Source organism: Vulpes lagopus, chromosome 17 (genome assembly GCF_018345385.1).
Source record: "Vulpes lagopus strain Blue_001 chromosome 17, ASM1834538v1, whole genome shotgun sequence".
Classification (NCBI taxonomy): domain Eukaryota; kingdom Metazoa; phylum Chordata; class Mammalia; order Carnivora; family Canidae; genus Vulpes; species Vulpes lagopus.
Window position 1 is genome coordinate 14859304 of NC_054840.1, and position 26097 is coordinate 14885400.

Below are 26097 nucleotides of genomic sequence, written 5' to 3' on the forward strand. Positions count from 1 at the left end.
ATTATATGTTCTAATCTAAACTATGTAATATTCTGAGAAAAGCAAAACTACAGACAGTAAAAAGATCAATGATTGCCAGGGGTCAGGAGAGAGAAAGAGGGATAAACAGGCAAAGCACAGAGGATTTTTAGAGCAGGAAAAAACTTGTATAACATTATAATGGAAACGTCACTATACATTTGTCCAAAGCCATAGGATGTACAACACTAAGAGTGAAACAATGTAAACTGTGGACTTAGGTTGAATATCAAGTATCAATGTAGATTCATCAATTTTAACAAATGATAATGGAGGAGGCTATGGCATATGTGGAGACAAGAGGTATATGGGAAATTTCTTATCTCCTCTTAATTTTGCTATTAAGCTAAAACTGCTCTTAAAAAGCACAAGTTGTTAAAAAAAAAAAAAATTTAAGGCACAGGAGCTCCCACTGGCTAAATTTGGGACAATCTGAATGTCCCAACGGAAAGAAAGAAGACAAGCAAGTTAATAGGAAAGAGAGAAAAACCATAACATTACAAGGAAGAGATCTGGCTATCAGTGAAACAGCCAAACACGCCTATCACTCAAAATAGCATAAAATCACATAGTGACACTTCTAAAATGTTCTGGCCAAAAATCACTGAAGTTTAAGCAAGCCTTTTTAGATCCACTCTTCATTTAAAAGAAATACAAGAAATTAAGAAAGCTAAATAATATCATGAGAAAACAGTAAGAGATTCATAAGATAAATGCCCCAGTTGCCTTAGGAAGTTGATATCCTAAAGGAAAACAAGAGGGAAGGGGGAGTAAAAGATTTAGGAGGTAGAACATTCACATTCAATATATGGTCCCTAACTGGATACTAATTTGAACAAACCATAAAAGGCATTTTGGGACAAGAGGAAATTTGAATATAAATTACTTAAGTTTATACGAATGATAATACTTTGATTAGAAAAATGTTCCAATGTTTTAGGGATACATATTGCAGTATTCAGTAATTACTGATAATATAAGATACACTTATATTCAAAATGTTTGAAAAAAAAAAAAGGTTTACTTATTTCGTCCTCCTATACAAAAGTAAAGCAAAGAAATGCTTTTTTCACAATAAACATTTTTAAAAATGTTTTCAACATTAAAGAGAAAAAAAACTTACCAGTGTATGTCTAATAAATTTCGTAACAATGGCCATGTGTAAAAACAAGTAACATACAAATATGGTATGCATTTGAAACCTAATGAAGTGTTAGCTTTCTGTGGAACCAAATTTTGGAATTACCTAACAAACTATGAAACTGAAAAATACAAAAGAGGGGCCAAAACAATTAAACTGGGGGGCAAAAAGATGGGCAGGATGGAACTTACCTTTTTGGATATCATTCCAGCACCTGCACTGCGTTTTAAATCTCGGACTATGCTGCACTCCATCACAATAAACTCCTCTAGTTGTTTGGGATGGCATAAACTATTGAAAGGGTGACTCCAGAAGGTGCTTCCATCAATATCCGCAACTAAGTATAAACATGGAACACCAAAAACTGAAGTATTTCAAAAGCCATCAAACGTGTCAATTAGGAAGATGTTGATATATATGAACTGGCAAGCATGAGGTCGAGACCACAGTGGCAACTCTCTGGAGTACCATTTATTCCTATAAATCAGCCCCAAACTTCTCATAGCACAAGAAAAATTTCAAGTGACAGTAATATACTATTTTTAAGATTTTATTTATTGATTGATGAGAGGCAGAGACATAGGCAGAAGCAGCAGGCTCCCTGTGGGGAGCCTGATGTGGAACTCGATCCCAGAACCGTGGGATCACGAACCAAGCCAAAGGCAGATGCTCAACCACTGAGCCACCTAGGTGCCCTCAAGTGACAATAATATCTTAAGTAGTTACTATCATCAGAACGTTCCCCACAGAGCTGAGTGCCTTTAAAATAAGATCAGGGTTCCTGGGTAGCTCTGTTGGGTGACTGACCCTTGATCTCAGCTTAGGCCTTGATCTCAAGGTCACGAGTTCAAGCCCTATGTTGGGCTCCATGCTGGGCGCAGAGTCTACTTAAAAAATAACAAAAAATAAATAAGATCAGATCCACTCAGTTGTATAGTTGTTTCATGTGCTAGCCCTTTAGAAAGGTTATCAGTCATCTTAGCTGCTTAATAGGAAATAAAGTTCTACCTGACAGATATGCATCCCAAAACCACAAAAGACCTTTGACTTACAAATTCTAATTGACAAGGATAATAAATGACTTTCTAAAAAATATAAACTTGATTTTTTTGTATAACAGAAAACTTACATTACAGGAAAAACATGAAAAAGATCAAGAAATAGGAGATATACTTATCTATATGAAATCTTCTTTAAAAAAAGTTTTATAAAGGGAATGTTAAAAATTATGTGTAAAAATGATAAAATTAGTTAAAATTCATATTTAAACTGTTTTACTGCATTACAAGTGAAATGTTCCAAATCTTAAATAGCTGCTATACACTAAACTTGGCAATCAACTTAATTATTCACAAAAATTAAAATTAGGTGAATAAGTCAATTTCAATAAAAATAAATGGACTAAACCTAGAAAATTTTTTGAAGTTCACAGAATAGTTTCTCCAAATAAAAAATACAGGAGTTACTTATCAAAAGCTTTAAAAATTCCAGTGTTTTTAAAGAAGTAAACAGCAGTAAAAATCTGAACTAGTTTTGCATAACAATATTACTGAGAATATCTGATAAAATTAACAATATAAACTATTAATGCTTGCTGGATAAAACTGTCAAGACAAATATTTTCTAAGACTTACCTTGTAGTGTATTTGGATCTATGAGATGTATGGCGCTAGTTACTCGAATACACACACAAATCTGGTTCATATTTCCCAGGCTTTGTGCCAGTTTTGGAGATAGACAAACAACATTATCCTAGGCATAAGAACTAACATTTAGAGTGAAGCAAGTCCTAAATAACCATCTCCAATAAACACTCATCAATATAAACCAAGTGTATGTGCCCAAACCAAAACATTAATTCTATTAACAAAGGGCCTAAATCAAATCTTAGAGAAACAGAAAAAAAGCTATTCCTTCTAAAGATGAGAGTATCTGTCTTAATAAAAATGCTTTAAAAGTATTTTTCCAGATCTCACTTACCAAGCTATTAAGTTTACTTCAATTATATTGAAGTGTGAATGCTTACTGCTTTATGGTAATACAGTGTACATTCTAAGAAGAGTATTATAAACATGAAGGAGAATGATTTTCTAAATCTCCCTGTGCCTTTCAATAAAAAATAAATTTCAAAAGAGCCACGTTTCTCTTTCATGGCTACATGCACGAATACGCAATCAAAATTTAATGCCAGAAAGCATGTGTCCATGTGTACATTAGGAGATATTACCAGCAATGTAATTACCTGTTTTAAAACTGTATTAAAATACAAAAAAAAAAAATCTTTGTTATATTTTAAGCTGTATCTATTCACAATCATAGGCTCCTCCACTAAATGGGCTTTCTGTGTATCTCAAATAGCACCCAGTCTAATACCTTGTTTCTAACTTAGTAAGAGTCTCCATGGATTAATGAAAATACTTTTACATTGTACATTTATTCAGTTACTTGCATTAATCAATCCAAGTACTTAACCCCTGGCCTAAAGATGGCATCATATCTAGATTCACATTTCCCAGGCTTTGTATCAGGAAAATGTTCACTGTTTTAAGCTCAGGCTAAATTTGGCCCACCACCCATTTCTGTAAATAAAGTTTTTCTAAAACATAGCTTTGGCTATTCATTTACCTATTACCTATGGCTACTTATGTGCAACAGCAGACCTGAATACAAAACAGATTATATGGCCTAAAAGCAAAAATATTCATCATATGGTCCTTTACAGAACGTAAAATTTGCCAACTCCCCCCTTTTTAAAGTAGGCTCCGTGCCCAATGTGGCACTTGAACTCATGACCCTGAGATCAAGAGTCCCATGCTCTACCAATTGAGCTAGCCAGGAGCCTCTGCTGACCCAGTATTAAGCTATCATTTTACCCTTGTTATTATACACTGCACCGTAAATTAGCAATAGTATCTTTAAAGCTTTAGAGTCAAGACCTAGGCACAAATCCTAGCTTCATTTTGTAATCGCGTAACTTTGGGCAAGTCATCTAACCTCCCCAGGCTTCAACTTTCTCATGTTCAAAATGATGAAATGATTTACCCCTTATAATGAGATATGAAGAAGTGAAATAGACTCAAATACTTAGATATTAACTTTATATGGAATGCTTCTAATAAACTATGGCATTTATCATTATTATTAGATATTGACACACAAGTTCCTATATGGTAGAGACCTCTAAATAATATCCTTAATACACTGCCTTCTATATAGTAGGTGCTCATTAACTATTCATTGCATTTTAATTCATTTATATTTTTGAAGCAGGATTTTACCTTAATACAAGGAAATGATAACCTACTTTTAAGTATTTGATGTTTTTAAATCACAAAAATGATTCCATGATCTTATTTCCACAATACTGTTTAATTTCATCATGCCCAACTTCATTTTACATACATGCTTCAAAGTGGTTCACTGATATTTATTTTAATGTCATTTCCTGTATTCAAACTTTTCATGTGTCCACCAGGATCAAAATGAAAGGTATGCCAATTTGTAATTTTAAGCATTATTATTTTTCAGTATCTTTTTAACATGGGTGAATATGTCAGAAAGGAATTCTTTAAGAAGTTACTCTAAATTTTTAACCAATCCCAGAAGAACTCAGGAGCTAATAATTACATATAAACCAATTAATTACCTGGACTCTTTTATAGACATGGATTAATTAAACGAGAAAAAGTACCTTGCATATTGGAACAATTTCCACAGAAAAAGTGCTTTTGTAATTGTATGTGTTACTGTGGATATCTTGAGAGATCAGTCTCTGTGAGGCTTTGTGTCTGTTAAGAAAAAAAGTTTATAGTAATAAAAAGACGAAGGTTTCTACTTATATAGTCTAGAGAATATAAATTTTTATCCAATCAAATCATCACTGTCCAAGGTCTGAAACAGCTTCCTGATGCCCACTATGGCAAAGCCTAATTTCATCTACTTACATTTTAAAACCTCCGCCAATCCAATCGCATCCTACCTCTTTTCAATTTGTCTACTCAAAACCTCTAAAACATGCACTTGGCTCAGACCAAGGTAGTCTATATACAGCATCCACTGAAAGCCACACTAATGTCCACCACAAGTCTTGGTCACACTTATCTCACCTTTCACTATAAACCCTATCTTAAAACTTCCCATTTTAGGAGCTTAAGCCCTTTTTCCATGAAGCTTCTCCCCAAAGCCCTCTACCTCCATCTTTCTTGTGTCTTATTTAAATACATTCAATCAAAAGTTTAGCAGTATAGTACTTATCATAGGGTGGGATCTAGCTCCCCAAAGAGATTCTTCTATATTCTTTGGCTAATAATTCCCATAAAGTAGCTAATCCAATAGATGCTTACTAATTATGTAAGTATTCCTACTACAATTTTAAATATTTTAACATAAGAGTAGTCATCTAAGCCTGAGGGATGGATATAATCTATATCCATTCCCAGCTCCTTGGACTTAATCACATTTAGGTTCAGAACATACCTGCAGGGAACTGTACACTGAAGAAATTCTACCATTTTCTGAGCATGCTGTTTTGAAGAATAATAGAAATCCAAACCATCTTTAAAAAAAAAGAAAGAAAGAAAAGCCACATGAAAATAATTCTGCAGAATAAGATTCCCCTCTACTAACATAACTATATCACAAATTAAATGTGTAGTAAACAAATTATTAGGAAACATAAAAATATATCAATTAAGATTTAACAAAAAGACAAACAAGGCAAATAATAACAAAAGAAAACAAGATTCACAATTTTAATTTCAGATAAAATAAAATTCAAGGTCAAAGGGGGAGTGAAATGGGGCGTCTGGTTGGCTCAGTCAGGTAAACATCTAACTTGTGATCTTAGTTCAGGTCTTGATCTTAGGATTAGGAGAGCCCAAACTGGGCTCCACACTGGACATGTATCCTACTTAAAAAAAAAGATGAGGGGGGATCCCTGGGTGGCGCAGCGGTTTGGCGCCTGCCTTCGGCCCAGGGCGCGATCCTGGAGACCCGGGATCGAGTCCCACGTCAGGCTCCCGGTGCATGGAGCCTGCTTCTCCCTCTGCCTGTGTCTCTGCCTCTCTCTCTCTCTCTCTCTCGACTATCATAAATAAAATAAAAATAAAAAAATAAAAAATAATAAAAAAAAAAAATAAAAAAAAAAAGATGAGGGAAGAGAAAAACCATGCAAAGAAGCATATTTTATATATTAATCTACCAAGATAGTATGAATGCATCTACTAACACAGCACTAAGATGCAGAAAACAAAAACTATTAAAAAGAAATAGAAGTTAATTAATGTTAACACATGCACAATCACTGTGGCAGACTAATATGAGACTATCAAAAACAAAATGACCAAGAGGATATTATGCTAAGTGAAATAATCAGAGAAAGACAATTATCATATGATTTTACTCACATGGAATTTTAAGAAACAAAACAGAGGATCATAGGGTAAGGGAGGGAAAAATAAAACAAGAGGAAGATAAACCATAAGAGACTCTTTTAACTATAGGAAACAAACTGAGGGTAGCTGGAGGGGAGGTGGAGGAGAGGAGGGGGGGGGGGGGGATGGGGTGATGGGCATTAAGGAGACCAAATGATGTAATGAGAGCTGGGTGTTATATGCAACTGATGAATTGCTGAACTATACCACTGAAACTAATAATACTCTATATGTTAATGAATTAAATAAAATAAAATTTTAAAAAATAATTTTAAAAAAACACCAAAAAAAAAATAACCAAACTGATTAATAGGAAGGACACATAAAACCTGAATAACTCTCATGGTTGATTTAACTGAGATTATAGAACATGGTCCCAATAATACTTTTTTTTTTTCATTTTATTTTTTTATTCATGAGACACACACAGAGAGAGGCAGAGATATAGGCAGCGGGAGAAGTAGGCTCCTAACAGGGAGCCCAATGTGGGACTCGATTTTCCCTGGACCTGGGATCATGCCTGAGCCAAAGGCAGATGCTCAACCGCTGAGCCACCCAGATGTCCCAAGAATACTTATTTTTAAAAATTCATAGAACATTCATAAAACAATCACATACAAAGATTTTTTAAATTTCAATAAATTCTAAACAGTATAAATTATTAATATTATCTGATCACAATGCAGTGGCATCAAAAATCAGTAACAAAGGGAAAATTAAAAGCACACCTACCTGCTTTTAAAGATACTTATAGAAATGCTTATAGAGATACTCTTTCCAAACAACTCCACTAACTAGTAAAATAACTCAGAATAACCAAAACCAAATTCTGAAGATGAACAGAGTTGTTGGGAACTTTTACTTCCCAGTTTCAAAACTTGATAACTTTAGTCAAGACAGTGTGGTATTAGCATAGGATAGATATACCGATCTATAGAACAAACTTGAGAATCCAGAAGTAAACCGTGACATTTATAGTCAATACATCTTTGACAGAGGATCCAAGGAATTCATTGAGAAAAGGATAGGCTTTTCACTGGGAAAACAGGATATCTACAGGGAGAAAGATGAATTTAGACACTTATCTCACACCATGCACAAAAATTAACACAAAGGTTTAGATCCAAATTTAAGAGCTAAAACTATAGGGCAGCCTGGGTGGTTCATCGGTTTAGTGCCGCCTTCAGCCCAGGGCCTGATCCTGAAGACCCGGGATTGAGTCCCATGTCGGGCTCCCGGCATGGAGCCTGCTTTTCCCTCTGCCTGTGTCTCTGCCTTTCTCTCTCTCTCTCTCTCTCTGTCTCATAAATAAATAAAATCTTTAAAAAAAAAAAAAAAAGAGCTAAAACTATGAAACATATGAAGAAATGCAGAAGAAAATCTCTGACACTGATAAACAAGAGTTCTTAAACATGACAACAAAACCCTAATGGATAAAAGAAAAAAATTTACGTATTACTTTAAAATTTTAAACTTTTGCAATTCCAAAGACATCACACTTCCTGGCTTCAAAATACAAAGCTACTATAATCAAAACAGTTTGATAATGACATAAAGACAGTCGTAATAACCAATGGAACAAAAGAGAGAACCCAGAAACCAATCCATCCATTTATCTAGGGTCAACTGATCTCTAACAGGGTGCTAAAAATACACACTGGGGAAAAGATAATCTCTTCAAAAATGGTATTGGGAAAGCTGGATTCCACTTAATACAAAAGAACAAAGTTGGGGCTTTGTTTTACACCATTCACAGAAACCAACTCAAAATGGATTAAGGAATCAAATATAAGACCTGACACTATAAAACCTCTAGAAGAAAACAGAGGGGGAAAGAAAACAAAGGGGGAAAAGCTTCATGACAATGGTCTTGGTGATCATTTCATGGATACGATACCAAAAGTACAGGCAATAAAAACAACTGGGACTACATCAAACTAAAAAGTTTCTGCACAGCAAAAGAAACAACACAGTGGAAAGGAAACCTACAAAATGGGAGAAAATATTTGTGAACCACATATATCTGACAGGGAGTTAATTTCCAAAATATATCAGGAACTCCTATAATTCAACAGAAAAAAAAATAACCTGATTAGTTAAAATATTTTTGTTTTAAAAACGGGCAGAGGAACTGAACAGACATTTCTCTAAATAAGACCTATAAATGGCCAAAAAGTATATGAAAAATGCTCAAGGTCAAAATCATCAGGCAAATGCAAATCAAAACTACAATGAGGTATCACTTCATACTCATTAGGGTGGCTATTATTAAAAAGTAAACAAGCATTGAGGAAATGTAAAACCTGGAACTTTGTACACACCAGTGGAAATGTGAAATAGTGCAGCCACTATGAAAAATAGTATGGAGGTTCTTCAAAAAACTAAAATAGAACTATCATGTTCCATTAATCCCACTTCTCAGTATTTATCCAGAACTGAAATCAGAATCTCAAAGAGGTATTAGCACTCTCATGGTTATTGCAGCACTGCTCACAGTGGCCAAGATGAGGGACATCTGAGGTTGTTCCTACCACAAAGGAATGGATAAAATGTGGTACGTACATGCAGTGGAATACTATTCAGCATTAAAACAACAGGAAATTCTGCAATATGCCAACAACATGGGTGAACCTTCAGGACATTATACTAAACGAAAATAAGCCACTCACAGAAACACAAATACTACATGATCCCATTTATAAGAGGTATCTAAAATACTCAAATTCGTAGAATCAAACAATGGAATGATGACTGCCCACAGGGGAGAGAGGAAACAGGAAGTTACCAATTAATGAGCATAAAGTTTCAGATAAGCAAGATGAATAGGCTCTAGAGAACTGCTGGTACACTGTATTTCTAGTCAACAATAATGTATTATACACTTACAATTTTAAGAGGGAAGATCTCATGTTAAGTGTTCATATCACAGTAAAAAAAAAAAAGGACAACATTAAGAAAATGAAAAAACAAGCTATGTATGGGCTAGGAGAAAATATCTGCAAGTCATATATATAATGAGGAACTAGTATCCAGAATAAAAAAAAAATTTCTTAAAATTTAGTAAGACAGAAAATCCAAAAAAAAATGGACAGATGGGGATCCCTGGGTGGCTCAGTGGTTTAGCACCTGCCTTTGGCCCAGGGCATGATCCTGGAGTCCCGGGATCAAGTCTCACGTCAGGCTCCTGGCATGGAGCCTGCTTCTCCCTCCTTCTGTGTCTCTGCACGCCCTCTCCTGTGTCTCTGTCCCTCCCCATCATAAATAAATAAATAAATCTTTAAAAAAATAAAAAATAAAAAATGGACAAAAGATCTGAATAGTTATCTCAACAAAAAATTTACAGAAATGGCTAATAACCTCATGAAAAAATGATCAACATCATTAGTCATTAGGAAATGCAAATTAAAACCACAAAATGAGGTACCACTTCATACTACTCTCTAGAATGACTCTGAACAAAAAGAGACAATGTTGGTGAGATGTAGAAACTAACCCTCAAACACTGCTGATAGGAGCGTAAAGTGATACAGCCACTTTGGAAACAGTCTGCCAGTTTCTTAAAAAGATAAATATAAAAGAAAGATGATAAACATAAATTTGCCATATGACTCAGCTATTCTACACCTAAGTATATACCTAAGAGAATAAAAGAGTTGAGATGTTTGCTGAAAATAAAATATGCAATGTATAATAGGATAAGGTAGCTATAAAACCAATACATATTCATGAAAATTTATAAACTTCAGGATATTTATTAGAAACTGAAAATAAAGGAAGCTTCCAATTAATAAATAATAAATAAAGTCTTTGAATTAATTGAAAATTTAGCAATGCATGAGGTCTAGGTGGCTCAGTCGGTTGGGTATCTGCCTTCAGTTCAGGTCCTGATCTTGGGGTTCTGGAGTCAGGACCGCATTAGGCTTCCCTGCTCAGTAGGGAATCTCTTCTCCCTTTTCCGGTGCCCTCTACCCACCCCCCAGGTCAAGCACTCTCTGTCTCAAACAAATAAATAAAATCTCTTAAAAAAAAATAAAATGAAAAATAAAAATGCAACGAAGTTGCAATCCGCAATAATAGTGTAGAACAGCCAAAAAAAATAACTAGAAACATTTAAAAATCTTTATGAGGAAACTATAAAATGTTTCACTGAAGTACAGAAAAGAAGTGAATAAAGATTATGCACTAAGCAGGGTTCTATTCTGCATAGATAATTTAATCTTCGCAATAATCCTGAGGTAGGTGCTATTACCATCCTTTTTAGTTTATTGATGAGAAAACTGAGGCTCAGAGAAGTTAAATAATTTGCCTAAGATCACACAGCGAAAAAACTGGTGGGACAGAGTTCAAATCCACAAAATCTGGTTCCAGAATCCATGTTCTTATTAACTATCACTCAAATCTTCCAAAAAAATTAATAAGGGAGAACATTATTATATAGTTTACATACTGTGGTAGAAGCAGGGGGACAAAATAAATCAGAAAGGAGTCATGTATATAAAAGAATTTAGTGTATGTAAGAAAGGAGATATTTCACATCAGTGGGAAAGGATAGACTGACCTCAGAAAAACTCCGACTGGTAAGCTTAAAAATTCGAAAATAATTTACTTTTAAAAATAACAATAGTGGGAGCACAGAAAGCCTTCCAATGTAAGACACAAAAGTTATAAGCCATAGTTATATAACTAAAAAATAATTCCCACATATAAGGGAAACCAATGCTATCACAATTTTTATTTTGTATGTTATTAATTTTTTAATTTTTTTTTTTTTGCTATCACTATTTTTATACAGAATACATATTATAGCGGTGCCTGAGTGGCTCAGGTGGTTAAGCATCAACTCTTGATTTTGGCTCAGGTCATGATTTCAGGGTTTTGAGACTGAGCTCCATGTTGGGCTCTGCAATGTGTGGAGCCTGCTTAAGATTCTCTCTTTCCCTCTGTCCCTGCCCCACAAAAGAGTAAATATATACTATCTTGTTTTAAGGGGTTACCTCTGGGGACAACAAATAGATAAAAGGAATGTAGAGGTCTTTTATTCATATACATCTATGTGTATATGAATATTTTTACTATTACTATTACTAGTAAAAGTAAATAGTAAAATTTTAACAATTTCAAAAAACAAATTTACAAATAAACCACAAACAAACAATTCATCTAAATCAAATCAAGAACTAGTAGGGAAAAAAATATAGATTAAATTCTCTGGATTAAAAAAGGGCTGTTAAACTCACAATATTTTTGGTTTTGAAAATGATTACAGGGATCCCTGGGTGGCGCAGCAGTTTGGCGCCTGCCTTTGGCCCAGGGCGCGATCCTGGAGACCCGGGATCGAATCCCACATCAGGCTCCCGGTGCATGGAGCCTGCTTCTCCCTCTGCCTGTGTCTCTGCCTCTCTCTCTCTCTCTCTGTGACTATCATAAATAAATAAAAAATTAAAAAAAAAAAAAAAGAACTACTAAAAAAAAAAAAAAAAAAAAATGATTACAAAAGCATGTCCCAGAATGTATCCAAGTCTTTTGCTACAAAAAACTTCTTTGAGTATATTTCTGCCAGGTGATGAAACAGAGTAATAGTGGTTTGCTTTCTTAGCTAGAATATTTGGATCTACTTATCCCTGAAAGAGTTACTCAAAACAGAATTACTCAAAACAAAGATGTATTTTTGCCTGGTGGCTAGCCGCAAATAGCCAAGGCACTATGTTGACAAGGCAGCAAGGTACCTTACCCACTAAGATTATTCATTAAATTGTGTTTCACCAATTTAAGGGCTCCTGGGTGGCTCAGTTGGTTAAGTGTCTGCCTTTGGCTCAGGTCATGTTCTCAGAGTCCTGGGATTGAGTGCTGGTGGGCTCCCTGCTCAGAAGGGAGTCTTGTTCTCCCTCTGCCTCTGCGGCTATCCCCCACCACCTCCTGTTCACACTCTATCTCTCTCAAATAAATAAAATTTAGAAAAAAATAAATTGTGTTTCACCGATTTAGATTATTAACCTTATGTCTACTGGCAAGGCACTCAGGTCAATACAAAGCTTAAGAGATTTTCTTTAGGTGACATCACTACATACATCTCCCCCCATTTAAAGACCCAAGACCACACTTTTCTAAGTACTTTCCCAAGACATACAAGATGTAACAGATCAGTTGGTAACAGTGGAATAACCAGTTTTAAAATGAGGAGTCGACCTAAGAATTTAGTCATTCCTTCAAGAACAGATATCTTTAAACCTATACTTTAAGAGACTAGGAAAACAACGTATGTACATGTTCACCAGCAGCAAGTACCATCTCAAAATAATAACCTTTAACAAGAAACTTAAGGGTCTGCTTAAGAATATTTGTTTTCTACTATTAGAGAAATATACATCCATCATCTAATATGTATATGATATCAACAGTAAGATACGATATCATGCAAGTTTTAAATTCCACCTTTAAGAAATCTAACTATATCATTTGTATGTCAAAACCAAAAATATTACAAAAGAACCTACAAATCTCAAAAATAATTTTCTTCCAATGAGAAACTGATCTCTGCATAAAACAAGTTTTTGATGAATTTTCCATCATAACACTTTACATTTTATTAATGCAGTTACTGGTTTACTCATCTAGTAGTTACTTAGTGTAAATGTAAGTTAAAACAGAAAAAAATTAAGAATTCAGTTCCTCCATTGGACTAAAAACATTTCAAGTATTCAATAGCCGTATGTGGCTGGTGGCTACCATACTGGACAGTGCAGATAAAGAACCAAGATTTTTTTCTTCCTAACAAAAGAAACTGTTCTTTTGGACAGTACTATTCTAGATATTATCAATAAAGATAAGACCTCTTATTTAGATGGACTAATTCTGCCTTAAATTCAAATGCTTTCAAATTTTAACTCACCATGAATCTCTTTGATACGAAGTGTATTCTGATGCATTCCATATTTCAAAATCAACTGCTCCAGATAGTAGAAAGTTTTTTTGTGTAAAGTCTAAACATAAATGCATTATTAGATTAATAGGTGAAATGTAAAAAAGAAGAAAAGGCCAGCTATTGCTATAGCACATTGATTTTTAAAACAAAAACAATCTTTAAAGATTATCTAAAATATGATAGTGATCTATTTTTAAAAGTAAATGTTGCAGAAACCTGGACTATCCCTGGTTCCTCAAGGATGTGAAAAGGGAAAGGAGGAGGTTTTACTGTTTATAACTGACAAAGATGAAATACAAGATGAAGGATTCACTTATCATCCTTCTCTCAATACCTTTTGCCTTACTTGAACCACAGCCTTCCAGAAATCCTTAGCTTCTACTCTGTGGCAATCTCCACACATCTGAGGCTGAACAATATAATCTACCACAAACACCTGCTGAAGGATAGCACCATTCATCACCTGATATGGGGGAAAAGGAAAAAAAAAAATCACATTCCTTTCTTCTTTAATAAATATTTAATATTTAAAGTTAACTTTAAAGTCTTTTTCCATGAATGTTTTGAGGACATCAACAATAAATCAATTAAATTAAAGGTCATAAGAATAAGTTAATCCTATTTCAAGAAAAAAACAAGTTTGATTTGTAGGATAAAATTAACATTTCATATTTACCTCTAGTTAAAGTGGTTGTGAAGAATAGTCTTTGAAGAATTTTTATATCTATATGTGTGTGTATATATAAAAATACAAGACAAAGAAAATTCTAAAAATAGAAGACATTCCTTAATTGTTCCCAAACATAGCCAATCATCAGAAACCATCTAGGCAGCCTTTTAACAGATTCCTGGGTGTCACGTCCAGATGGATCCAGTTCGATTCAGTTACTGTGAATTATTATGATGATCAACCAAGTTTGAGAAACACTGCCTTAGCTCATGCTTTTACTTCCATCTTTTTTCCTAATAAAAATAACTCTGAAAAAGATTACCTTACCCACTAATCATGAGCAATGGCTGCTTTGGATCATCTGGCAGATGACCAAAAAAAAAAAAAAAAAAAAAAAACAAACCTCAGATTAAAATTAAGAGTGTAATCTCTCCTCCTAAGCTATTCAAGCCCTAAGATAACTTACCAATATCCCCTCATTTTCACTACCTACACTTCAGACATGCTGAGAAAACTGTATACAGCTTACCTCTTTCTGAATTGTCAGTTTAACTTTAAGTCTCTTAGAGTGGGGCTCAGTCCAGACGAAACCTGCATCTACAAGCCGTACCTTCAAAAGAACACAACCAAAAAGAAACTTAAGTTCCCACTTGAGAAAAAAGATGAAAAAACAACTCATTAGCAGAGTTCAGAAGATGTTTAAGGAATCTGTGGTTAGCATCATTACTCTACAACAGCAGTCAAAAAAAAAAATTTATCATCAGAAGTATGGCAACAAAAAGAGCAATAAAAGAACCATCTAAGGACTACATTAATGCAACTGGTATAATTCAAGCAAAAATATAAGTGTCTGCATAGGAAGAAATCCTTTTCCCTAAAAAAAATAATTTTTTTTAATGGAAATTATAGTTTTTAGAAGAAAGCAAAGATCTGGTGTTTAATCATCTACTAGAAATCTCATAAACAAAAGTTTCTACTTGGATTATTCTATCTATATTAAGTATTTGGCTTTAAAAAAAAAAAAGGCTTATCAGAGGGGGTCTCATGCTGAACACTGAATCCACAATGGTAGGTAACTCACTGATATATCAGCAGAGGTCAAAGTTTGCTATACGTGAGGACATCAATGTAGCTCAATATAGCTAAAATGGGTGTTTTGAGGAAGAGGGAAGAGGAACAAAAATGGAGGTTATTTCATTAATCTGGGCAGGAGTTGCAGGTGAGTTGAACTGAAAGGTGCTGGAAGTAAAAAAAGTAGAAAGACCCAAGAGTTATTTAGCAAAGAAGATTTACAAGACTATATGACAACTGGATACGGGAAGGAGGAAAAGAACAGATTTTAGAATGACACTCAAATATCCAGCTTGGGCATATAGGTAATAACTATTTTTCTGAAACAAATAGAGAACAGATTTGATGAGGAGAAAAGATGTTACATTTGGTTTCAGATATTTGAGTTTAAGAGGATTTATCTATGAGATCCCTAAAATGAAGTTGTTCAGTGGATGTTAATGTAGTCAGTTTGGAATTCTATGGAGAAACTTGAACTGTTGTAGATAACAGATTTCGGAGACATCAGTGGGCAGATGATAATTTTTTATCAGCTCCTGTATGGTGAGAACTAGACTAGCTGTTATAGACACAGCACTCTCTATAGAGTAAAACCCTTTTAATGTGTCTGGTTCCACTAAAGCCACACCAGGTACACAGAGTGACAGTAGTTTCTTACTCCTTCAGCCTCTATCCACCCACAAGGGTCAAGGCCCAAGGGCTCTAAGACTGCCCTTCTCTCAGCTTCCAACCTCATCTACAGAAATGCAGAGAAGACCCTTTAACACTGACCAACACAACCTCAGACAATCAGAACTGATCAACTTTATTGGACCCTTTATTCTTTGTAACAGTCCCAGACACTTATTACCTCTCATTCCCCACACTCTAATCTCTATATGGTTCCACATACTTCCCATTCTGTCCCATCTAACACCTCTCCCAAAATTCTGAAACCCTTTTACTGTGCCCTCTGGAATGCAACATTCACTAACAACAAAACCTCAGTCTATTTGCTGAACATTCCCTTCACTTTCTCTCTTTTTTAGACTTTATTTTTCATGAGAGATACACAGAGAGGCAGAAACACAGGCAGGGAGAAGCAGGCTCCCCATGGGGAGCTTGATGTGGGACTCAATCCCGGACCCCAGGACCATGACCTGAACCAAAGGCAGATGCTTAACCACTGCGCCACCCAGGCATCCCCCCTTCACCTTCTAATCTCCTGATTATATATATTGTTCCCCTGCAGATAATTAAACTAATGAATGATTTTTTTTTTCTCATTCCTATCACTGGACCAAGAGCCAGAGGTGTCCTCTTTGCTCTTAACTGCTAATTCCAAACCATTCTCCCTGCCTCCTCCTTAAATACACCCAGTCTTGAATCTGAAGGCTATGCTACCCCTTCTTTGTTATAATCATATGTTAACTCTTGCAAGGTCACATGTTCTCATTTCTCAAAGACTTTAGGCTCCTGGCTCACTGTTGCTCTTTCCAACAATATTAATACTTGGTGATTTAAATATCCTCATAGATAATCCCCACAAAACCCTAGCATCTCCATTCTTTGAGTCCTCTTTCCCCAAGATCTTGTCCTCCTTCTATCTTAGCTACTCATATCTTTTACCAATAAGTTTTATCAATAACTGAAATCCCTCCAAAATCTCAACTCCAAATATCCCACTTCTTGACTCCCACCTCTTAACCTTCCAGCTCACTTTACTAGTTCCTGAGCACCAAAAATTCTTCAACCTACTGCAACCTACAATCTATTCATCCTACCACTTTTCACTATCCCTCCTACCTCCTTTTTCTACTCACTTCCATCATATGCTAGCTTAAATGTCAAGATCATCAAAATCATTCTCATGCATACACTCAATTCCCTTGGTCCCACTCTCATTTCACCTTGTCATTGCTAAATCACTTTGTTAAATCCAGTGCCCTACCTATTCTATGCCTTACCTGTGCAGCCAATGAGGCTAAAGGAATAAATATACACCATGCTAGTCTTTAAATTTCTAACACTAACCTTTGGAACAATCATACATCATTCTAGTACATTCTCTCCCCCACTCTGGAGGAGTATTTCATACCTTCCCTTCTCTCCTCAAGTATCTAATAGTTTTTCCTTCATAACTCCTCCCCAGGCTTTTGTTTTCTCAATTAGAAAAAGTAATCAGAAGATTTCCCAGAAGCTCCTACTTACAAACATTTCTCTATTACTACAGATAACCTGTCCTAGCTCCTATTAAGACCAAACTTAAGAATGCCCCATTAGAGAGCAAAGACCTTTATTTTGTTCCACAAAATACTCCAGGGTCCCAAATGGTGCCTGGGAGAGAGTAAGTACCAAATACTTGTTGATATTCTTCCACTAGTATGCTCTATCTTCTCTTTTCCACTCCTCAAGGTCATCTCACAGTCAAGTATTCTGTCTCTGTGCAGTTTCACAGATTTTTCCCTCTGTACTCAACTCCCAGATAGCTTATAAATATACTCTAACATCTCATATCCTTTTTAAAAATGTTTTATTTATTTATTTGACAGAAAAAGAGTGAGAGCACAAGCAGAGGAGTGACAGAGGCAGAGGCAGAGCAGGGAACCCAATGCAGAGCTTGACCCCAGGACCCTGGGATCCTGACCTGAGCAGAAGGCAGACACTTAACCAACTGAGCCACCCAGGCGCCCTTAACCTCATACCTTGAGAAATGGGTCCCTTCCCTTTTATCCCCCTCTACCCACTATCCTATTTCTTTCCCTTTACTCAAAAAAATTATCTATACTTGTTATCTCCAATTTCTGTTCTCCTATTCTCTCATTTTCATTCAAATTAGGTCTTTATTTCCACCACTAAACAGAAATTGCTCATCAAAGTCATTAATGATTTTCACATTGCTACATCTACAGAATTTGACCTATTAGCTGCAAATTACATAGCTAGTCACTTCCTTTGTAAAATACTTCCTTTACATTCCCTTGGAATGTAAACACTACACTCATCTAATTTTTCATCTACCTCACTAGCAACTCCTTTTCAAGTCTCCTTTGGTTTACCATCTTCTCAAGCTTTTAAGAGTAAAAGACCCCAGGATTTAGTCCTCAAATTTCTTCCCTTCTGTATCTAAACTGTCTTGGAAATTTCATTCAATTTCACAGCTTTAAAAACCATCTATATTCCAAATTCATCATCTCCAGTCTGGATCAATGTTTATTCATAAGCTGCCTACAATGTCTACTTCTATGTTTAATGGACATCTAAGTACCACTATGAGATAGCTCTAATCTCTCTCACACTGACCTGCTTCCTCTTGAAGTCTTCCCTACCTTACTAACAGCAACTCCCTCCTTACTAACTTAACTTCCCTCCCTCCTTCTCAACAATTGTGTTGATCGAGTCAAAAACATGAAATCAAATAATCCTTCTACTCATCTGTCATATACATACATTCAGCTTCATCGGTAAATACTACTGACTACCTTCAAAGTAGATCCAGACTGTCCACTTCTCACCACATCCACTACTGATCCAAATAGCATCATTTCTCATGATTACTACAATCACTTCCTAAAGGTCCCCACTTCTACCCTCACCCCCCATTTCCCTCATACGTACTCTAAACATAGCTGCAAGGGATCCTGATAAATCATAAATCTTTCATCATTTTACTACTCTACCCTATACCCTCTATACCCATTACACTTGGAGTAAAAACCCAACCTCTGTGACTTTCCACAATTGCTGTTTTCAACCCCCACTACTTTTTCCCTCCCCACTCCAGGCTAACCTCACAGCTATGCTCCTGCCTCTAGCCTAACACTTGTTTTCTCTACCCATAATTCTCTCTTACAGATTTCTGTACAGTTTCTTCCCATACTGCCTTTAATGTTTACTCAAATGTCACCTTATCAGTGAGGCCTTACCTAACCACTCTATTTCACTTATTTGAGTACACCTGACATATAATGCTAACCCCTCTTATTTGTTTGTTTATTTCCCCTCTATTTTAAATCAAACTCTTCCCTATGCAGTTCTTATCCCCTTCCTGGTTTATTCTTCTACAGAATTTAGACATTTCAGTGACTACTCCTCCAACTAGAATAAGTTACCTAGACAGACATTTTTGACTCTGTCATTCACTACTATATCCCCAACACCAAAAGCAGACTGGCACAGAGCTGACACTTAATATAACACTGCTGAATGAACTAATGAACTATTAAGGCTCACCAGACATTTGACAAAAGTCTGAAAGCCAGAAGTATGAAAATGAGACCAAGTTACACAAAAAACTGACTCCAGAGACAAAGTAGGAAACAGAAGGAAATTTTTTAAAAACCTATTATCATACCTTCAGAAAAATTCAACAGAATGCATTGCTATTGTAGGGATGTAAAGTGGTATAGCCACTATGGAAAACAGTATGGAGGTTCTTCAAAAAGTTGATATAGAAATACCGTATGATCCAAAAATGCCATTACTAGATATTTACCCACAAGAAAACAAAACCCTAACTCGAAAAGATATATGCACCCCTATGTTCACTGCAGCATGATTTACCACAACCAAGATACGGAAGTAATTTAAATGTTCATCGATAGATGAATGGATAAAGATGTGGTATACAGAGAATGGAATATTACACGGCCATAAAAAGGATGAGACCTTGCCATCTGCAACAACATGAATGGATCTAGAGGATATTAAGCTAAGTGAAATAAATCAGACTGAGGAAGACATATATCATATGATATCATTCATATGTGGACTCTAAAAAACAAATGAATAAACAAAAAGCAGAGTAAGACTTATAAATACAGAGAACAAACTGATGATTACCAGAGGGAAGTAGATTGTGGAGATAGGCAAAATGGGTAAATGGAGTGGGAAATATAGCTTCCAGTTTTGGAATGAGTAAGTCACAGGGATGAAAGGTAAGCACAGACATTATAGTCATGTAATAGTGTTGTATGGTAACAGATGGTAGCTATACTTGTATGCACAGCATAAAATGTCAAATCACTACATTGTATGACTGAAACTAATTTAACACTGTGTCAACTACACTCAAATAAAAAAAAAAAAAAGAAAGAAAATGAATGCATCAAAAACATTAAGACTGGGATCCCTGGGTGGCGCAGCGGTTTGGCGCCTGCCTTTGGCCCAGGGCGCGATCCTGGAGACCCGGGATCGAATCCCACGTCGGGCTCCCGGCGCATGGAGCCTGCTTCTCCCTCTGCCTGTGTCTCTGCCTCTCTCTCTTTCTCTCTGTATGACTATCATAAATAAATAAAATTTAAAAAAAAAAAAAAAAAAAAAAAAAAAAAAACATTAAGACTGTGACAAAGTTGGACGCCTGAGTGGCTCAGTGGTTGGGTATCTGCTTCTGGCTCAGGGCGTGATCCTGGCATCCAGGATAGAGTCCCACATTGGGCTCCTTGCATGGAGCCTGCTTCTCCCTCTGCCTGTGTCTCTGCCTCTCCGGGCCTCTCATGAATAAATAAATAAAATCTTAAAAAAAAAAAAAAGACTGTAGTAAAGACTCTGGAACATAAATATGTCACTGCTGGAACAAAAAAAACAACCAATATTGAGACCAGAAGACAAAGTAAATCACCAAGAACACAGAAAGAAAGACTGAAAGATTAAAAACAATATAAGGGGCAAAAGACAAAGTTTTCAGCCAAAAGGGCCAACATTTGACTAACAGAAATTCCAGGGAGAAAAAAATAATAATAAAGGAAAAAATTTCCAAGAACTATTACATGAAATTTTATCAGAGCTTAAAAAAGAATCTGAAGACTTTCAAACCAAGAGTCCATTTCAATTAAAAACATACATGGTGGGGACAGCCCCGGTGGCTCAGTGGTTTAGCGCCGCCTTCAGCCCAGGGTATGATCCTGGAGACCTGGGATCGAGTCCCATGTCAGGCTCCCTGCATGGAGCCTGCTTCTCCCTCTGCCTATGTCTCTGCCTCTCTCTCTCTCTTTCTCTCTGTCTCTCATGAATAAATAAATAAAATCTTAAAAAAAAAAATACATGGTGGAAATGAGTCAGTCATAAATTTTAACACAAAGAAAACTGAAAGTGTTATCCAGAGAGGTAAAACAGGCTAAAATTCTATTTGTTTTTTGGAGACCCTGATGCACTGACTTTAAGCAACAGGCACAAGTATTTTCTTGTGAAAATAAAAAGAAACTGAATATCATAGCCCTAATATTATCATCTTCTAAATTATGTTTAGTGATGGTTTTATATAAATATTTTCAGAAAAAAATTATTGCATATGAGACTCTATAAACAATGAAAAAAGTTATTCTACATTAAATCTTTTAAAGCAAAAAAGATTTTCATTTCCATAAAAAAATAATATACATAACTTTAAAAATGAGCAGTTTGTAGTAGGATGCTTACCAATGTTAACATTTATTTTTGGAATATAGGATTTTCTATATAGGATTTTCATACAAGAGAATAAAATATAAAAACACATATCCACAAAAAACTTATTTTAAAACTGACTGACCTACCTTACTCAGAGGGGCTTTGATTCTTTTCAAACACAAAGCAAGAAGTTCCCTGGATTCTAATGCACACGGTACCCAAGTTGCAGGCGGCTGGAAATATCTAAGAAAAAAAATATACTGAAAACCACCATCTCCCAGGAAAAACAAAAATTTCACTGTGAATCTGTGGATATAACACTGATGATTAATCAGATATAGTAATTCCCAAGACTGACATGCAGCATTTAACCCAAGTATATTTAATAGTTCCAAAAAAACTTTCAATTGGCTTAATTAAAAAGTGAAATCCTAGGTATATTTGAGAAAGCCAATCTGAAATGATGTATTACAAAGGACTTATTACTTCAAACACCAGCAAAGAATTCCAGTGAGGTCTGACAAAATGCTTAAGAGTTCCTTGAAGCTATACTCTGAAAGGTAAGAAATCATCTTAAAATGGCATTAAAATGGTTTATAGTAAACATCTAAAATGTTTAAGAATTGATTTCTCACACACAAAAAAGGTATATTAGTACCTCATACCAAGTATCAACAGTAGTTCAGACTGTTCATCTATTCCAAGTCTCTTCCCAAATTTTAAATTGTAAAACTTGTTTTTAAATCTTACATAAAACCTAATTACATTAAATTTTCAATCCCTGGACAAATGCTTTTAAGATTTTTAATCCAGCCTGCTCAAGACTCAGGACAGTGCAAAGCATAGGAAGTGCTCAACAAACGTTTGTTAAATACATAATACTTCTAAATACACTATACGAGTGCTTGTTTTTGCTATACTAGTTAAGTGAATGTTCTTTCACTTTTATTTGTGAATTTATTTTTATGTAATCTTTACACCCAACATGGGGTCAAATCCACAACCCCAAGATCCAGAGTTGCAAGTTCTACCTACTGAGCCAGCCAAGGACCAGATTCTCACTTTTAAAGGTTAATTCAAAAACCTTATACAGGTCCTTTTATTATAAGGATGCTTTTGGAGTCAGAAAGGGTTTTATCTGCCTTCTAATAAAGTTCTTTCATTCTGATGGGGAAATTAAATTAAGGCTTAGAAAGGTTAACTGGCAGAGTTTCAAAAAGTTAGTTTGTGAGAAATCCAACACAAACTAAGTCTCCTGATTCTTTGTCCAGTGCTTTTTATTTCTACTCCACCATGTTTTAAAGACGTTTTAAGTATGTTTTCTGAAAAGGTAGTTTCAAATTCCCAAAAGGATTCATGAACCATTCCCCCTACCCCTCAAAAAAAATTAAGAACCACTAGAGTCCTAACCCATCTGGGAAATCACAGGCAATTAGCTTTATATGGTCACTGTCACTAGGCAGGTTGTGTTACTCAACAGCTAACTATAATCATTTAGTTACATTGGAATTTTACCAAGATTTTTAAAACACCTTGCTAAATTATTTAAAACATTAAAACATAAGAGGCTGTTTATCATACAGAGCTTCTGGTGACTAAAATGAAAAAAAAAAAAAAAACCCTCATGATAATAACAATATTATGTCCTTAGTAATCTGCTTTCATTTACCCTTAAAAACCCAACTCAATATCTATTAACTGTATACACCAAACCTATTAAACCCTAATAAGACTAAAAGAAAGTAGATTCAAATACATTTACACTAACTTTACCAGATTATCAGGGTTCAGACTACAGAAGTACACTACAAAATTGCAAATCCTAAAATGTCTGGCAACACCAACATAAATAAAAGTTAAATCTCAATTATGTGTGCTTTAGTCTATGTACCTCTATGTCACCTCAGCATATATAGATATAAAACTCAACTTTAAGTAACATAAAATAGTACCGCATCATACCTTTGACATTGCTTGCAGAAAGATATAGAGACCTGTTTCGGAATTCCTTGGCTGATGTCTACTTTACTTCGCAAACAGGCCACACAAATATTGGCAGGATTTGGACTGATTGGGACACCACACTCACAGCACAAGCTTAAATAAACAGAGCATAAATTTTTCAAATTAGGTTTCATAAATGCACTGGTTGTTAAACAAACAAAAGCCTTCAGGGGAGGCCATATCTTTGCTTAAAAAACACAAAAACAGGGCAGCCCAGGTGGCTCAGCGGTTTAACGCTGCCTTCAGCCCAGGGCATGATCCTGGAGACCCGGGATCGAGTTCCACATCGGGCTCCCTGCATGGAGCCTGCTTCTTCCTCTGCCTGTGTCTCTGCCTCTCTGTGTGTGTCTCTCATGAAGAAATAAATAAAATCTTTAAAACACACACACACACGAAAACAAAAAAACACCTGGCAAAGTAATCTTCAAAGATGCTGTAGATAAAGCAGCACCTTGGAATACTGCAGCAAAAAACCCAAGGATGGCTATAATTCCAAAAATCCTCAAAGTATGGTGTTGTCCAAAGGGTCAAGAGAGAGTCTAATAGATCTGTTAGAGTAATCACAGTTCTATAGTCCGAAGACATTTTTCTTTAGGGAGCCAGTATAGAACTGCCAAAACGTAAACATTCAAACAGAGTAGAGGGCAGCCGGGGTGGCTCAGGGGTTTAGCGCCGCCTTCAGCCCAGGGCATGATCCTGGAGACCCAGGATCGAGTCCCGCGTCGGGCTCCCTGCATGGAGCCTGCTTCTCCCTCTGCCTGTGTCTGTGCCTCTCTCTCTGTCTGTCTGTCTGCGTGTCTCTCATGAATAAGTAAATAAATAAGTCTTTTAGAAAACAAATAAACAGAGTAGAAAAATTGTCAAAGGATGGGAAGAGTACCAGGGCTAGCGTGATTCTGTATAATGGACTGGTGTCATAACTCTAGGTGTGTACTGGGACAGAAGAGGTTTAGCGATCACTGATGTTGTCCCAAAGAAATGTTTTAAGATTTTATTTGTTCATGAGAGACACACAAAGAGAGAGAGGCAGAGGGAGAAGCAGGCTCCACGCAGGGAGCCCGACGCGGGACTCGATCCCAGGTCTCCAGGATCAGGCCCTGGGCCGAAGGCAGGTGCTCAACCGCTGAGCCACCCAGGTATAGACCCGCAGGTATAGAAATGTTCTATGATCCATGACGTTCTGTAGGGTAGTCGCCGGGCCCATGCGGCCACTGGGCACCTGAAACCTGGCCGCTAGGACCGAAGAGCTTATATTTAATTTTATCTCATTTTAATTTCTTTACATTTAAATAGCCCCACATGGCTAATTAACTATCACATGGCACAGTGCCATGTGGAGAACGACGTAAAGCGAATATTTTAACGCTCTTAAATCAGCAGGTGTTTACTACAACAAACTTTCCAACTAAAAACGATCCCGACTGTCTCAGGAAATAAAGCTTTCCACTTAAGAATTCTCCTCAAAAAAAAAAAAAAAAAAAAAAAAGGCTTTCCTCACAGGCAGCAAGTTTCAAAGACTCACTTTAATATTTTTACATTTCAAGGACCGGGGTGGGGGTGGGGGTGGGGGGGTACGACTCACATGTGTCCGGGGGTGCGGTCGGCGGAGTCCGTCATGTACTCCATGTCTCCGCACACCTTGATGCAGAGACCAAGAACGGCTTGTGGGGTTTAAGTCCTTGGGGCTCTTCACCTCCGCGCAAACCTCCCGTCTGCGGACACGGCGGCCACGCGTCGCGGAGCTGCCAACGAGAGCCAGTCGCACGCGGCAGCTCCTTGCAGCCCAGGGCACCGCGCGCTTCCCCAGACGCCGCCGCGGCCCGCGCCCCCTCAGCGACCCGGGACCCGCGCCCGGCGGCTGCGGCCTCCCGCCCACTCCGGCCCACGCCGCACGCACGCGGCCCCAGGCCTGCCCGAGCCCGGGGGCTCCGCCCTGCTCTCTCCCTCCAGGCCCCCCGCGCGCCAGCAGCCGGATCTCGGCCGCGGAACCTACCGAGCGCTCCTGAGGCAGACCCGGACTGGCGGGGCCGCCGCGACCGACAGCCCCCGCGGCCCCCAACGCGGCCACCACAGCCGGCTCCGCGGCAGCGAAGATCTCGCGAGAGAAGAGCCCGCACTCCCGCGGGCCGAGAGCTGGACGTTGAGGGGGCGGGTGGGGGCGGAGGCGCGCTGCGAGGGGCGGGGCTGCGGCCCGGGGGCGGGGCGAGCGCGGGAGGGGCGTGGCCTGCCTCCGCCTTGCGTAGGCTTTCCCGGGGGGGGCGGGGAGGGGTCACCCCAAGCTAACCTCGCCCCGGTGTGTAAATCGCTGCTCGGACATCCTGATGGGGGGCTTGCGTGCTTCTTGGTTGAGCGATTATATGAAAGTTGTCTCTAAACACAATATGCAAAGACACAACATGCAAAGAAATTAAACTCCGTCAAGGGCGGTGTCTTTGTCTCTTTCGTTCCTATCATTTGCCCGATGCCCGCTGCG

At 37.1% G+C, this 26097-nt stretch overlaps 1 protein-coding gene across 2 annotated transcripts in view; it reads right to left on the bottom strand.

Moving 5' to 3' along the window:
• The window catches only part of NMD3 (NMD3 ribosome export adaptor), a 56685-nt gene extending 30911 nt beyond the window's left edge, over positions 1-25774 (bottom strand). For both annotated transcript variants that reach the window (XM_041731678.1, XM_041731677.1), the window contains exons 1-11: positions 25618-25774; positions 25207-25366; positions 23583-23717; positions 21767-21863; positions 14713-14793; positions 13848-13976; positions 13481-13571; positions 5636-5714; positions 4851-4947; positions 2794-2911; positions 1351-1496 (exon numbers count right to left, since the gene is read on the bottom strand). In XM_041731678.1, the coding sequence (XP_041587612.1) occupies positions 1351-1496; positions 2794-2911; positions 4851-4947; positions 5636-5714; positions 13481-13571; positions 13848-13976; positions 14713-14793; positions 21767-21863; positions 23583-23717; positions 25207-25250 (1017 nt within the window). In that variant the 5' untranslated portion in view covers positions 25251-25366; positions 25618-25774. The remainder of the gene's footprint in view (positions 1-1350; positions 1497-2793; positions 2912-4850; positions 4948-5635; positions 5715-13480; positions 13572-13847; positions 13977-14712; positions 14794-21766; positions 21864-23582; positions 23718-25206; positions 25367-25617) is intronic.
• Between the last annotated feature and the right edge of the window lie 323 nt (positions 25775-26097).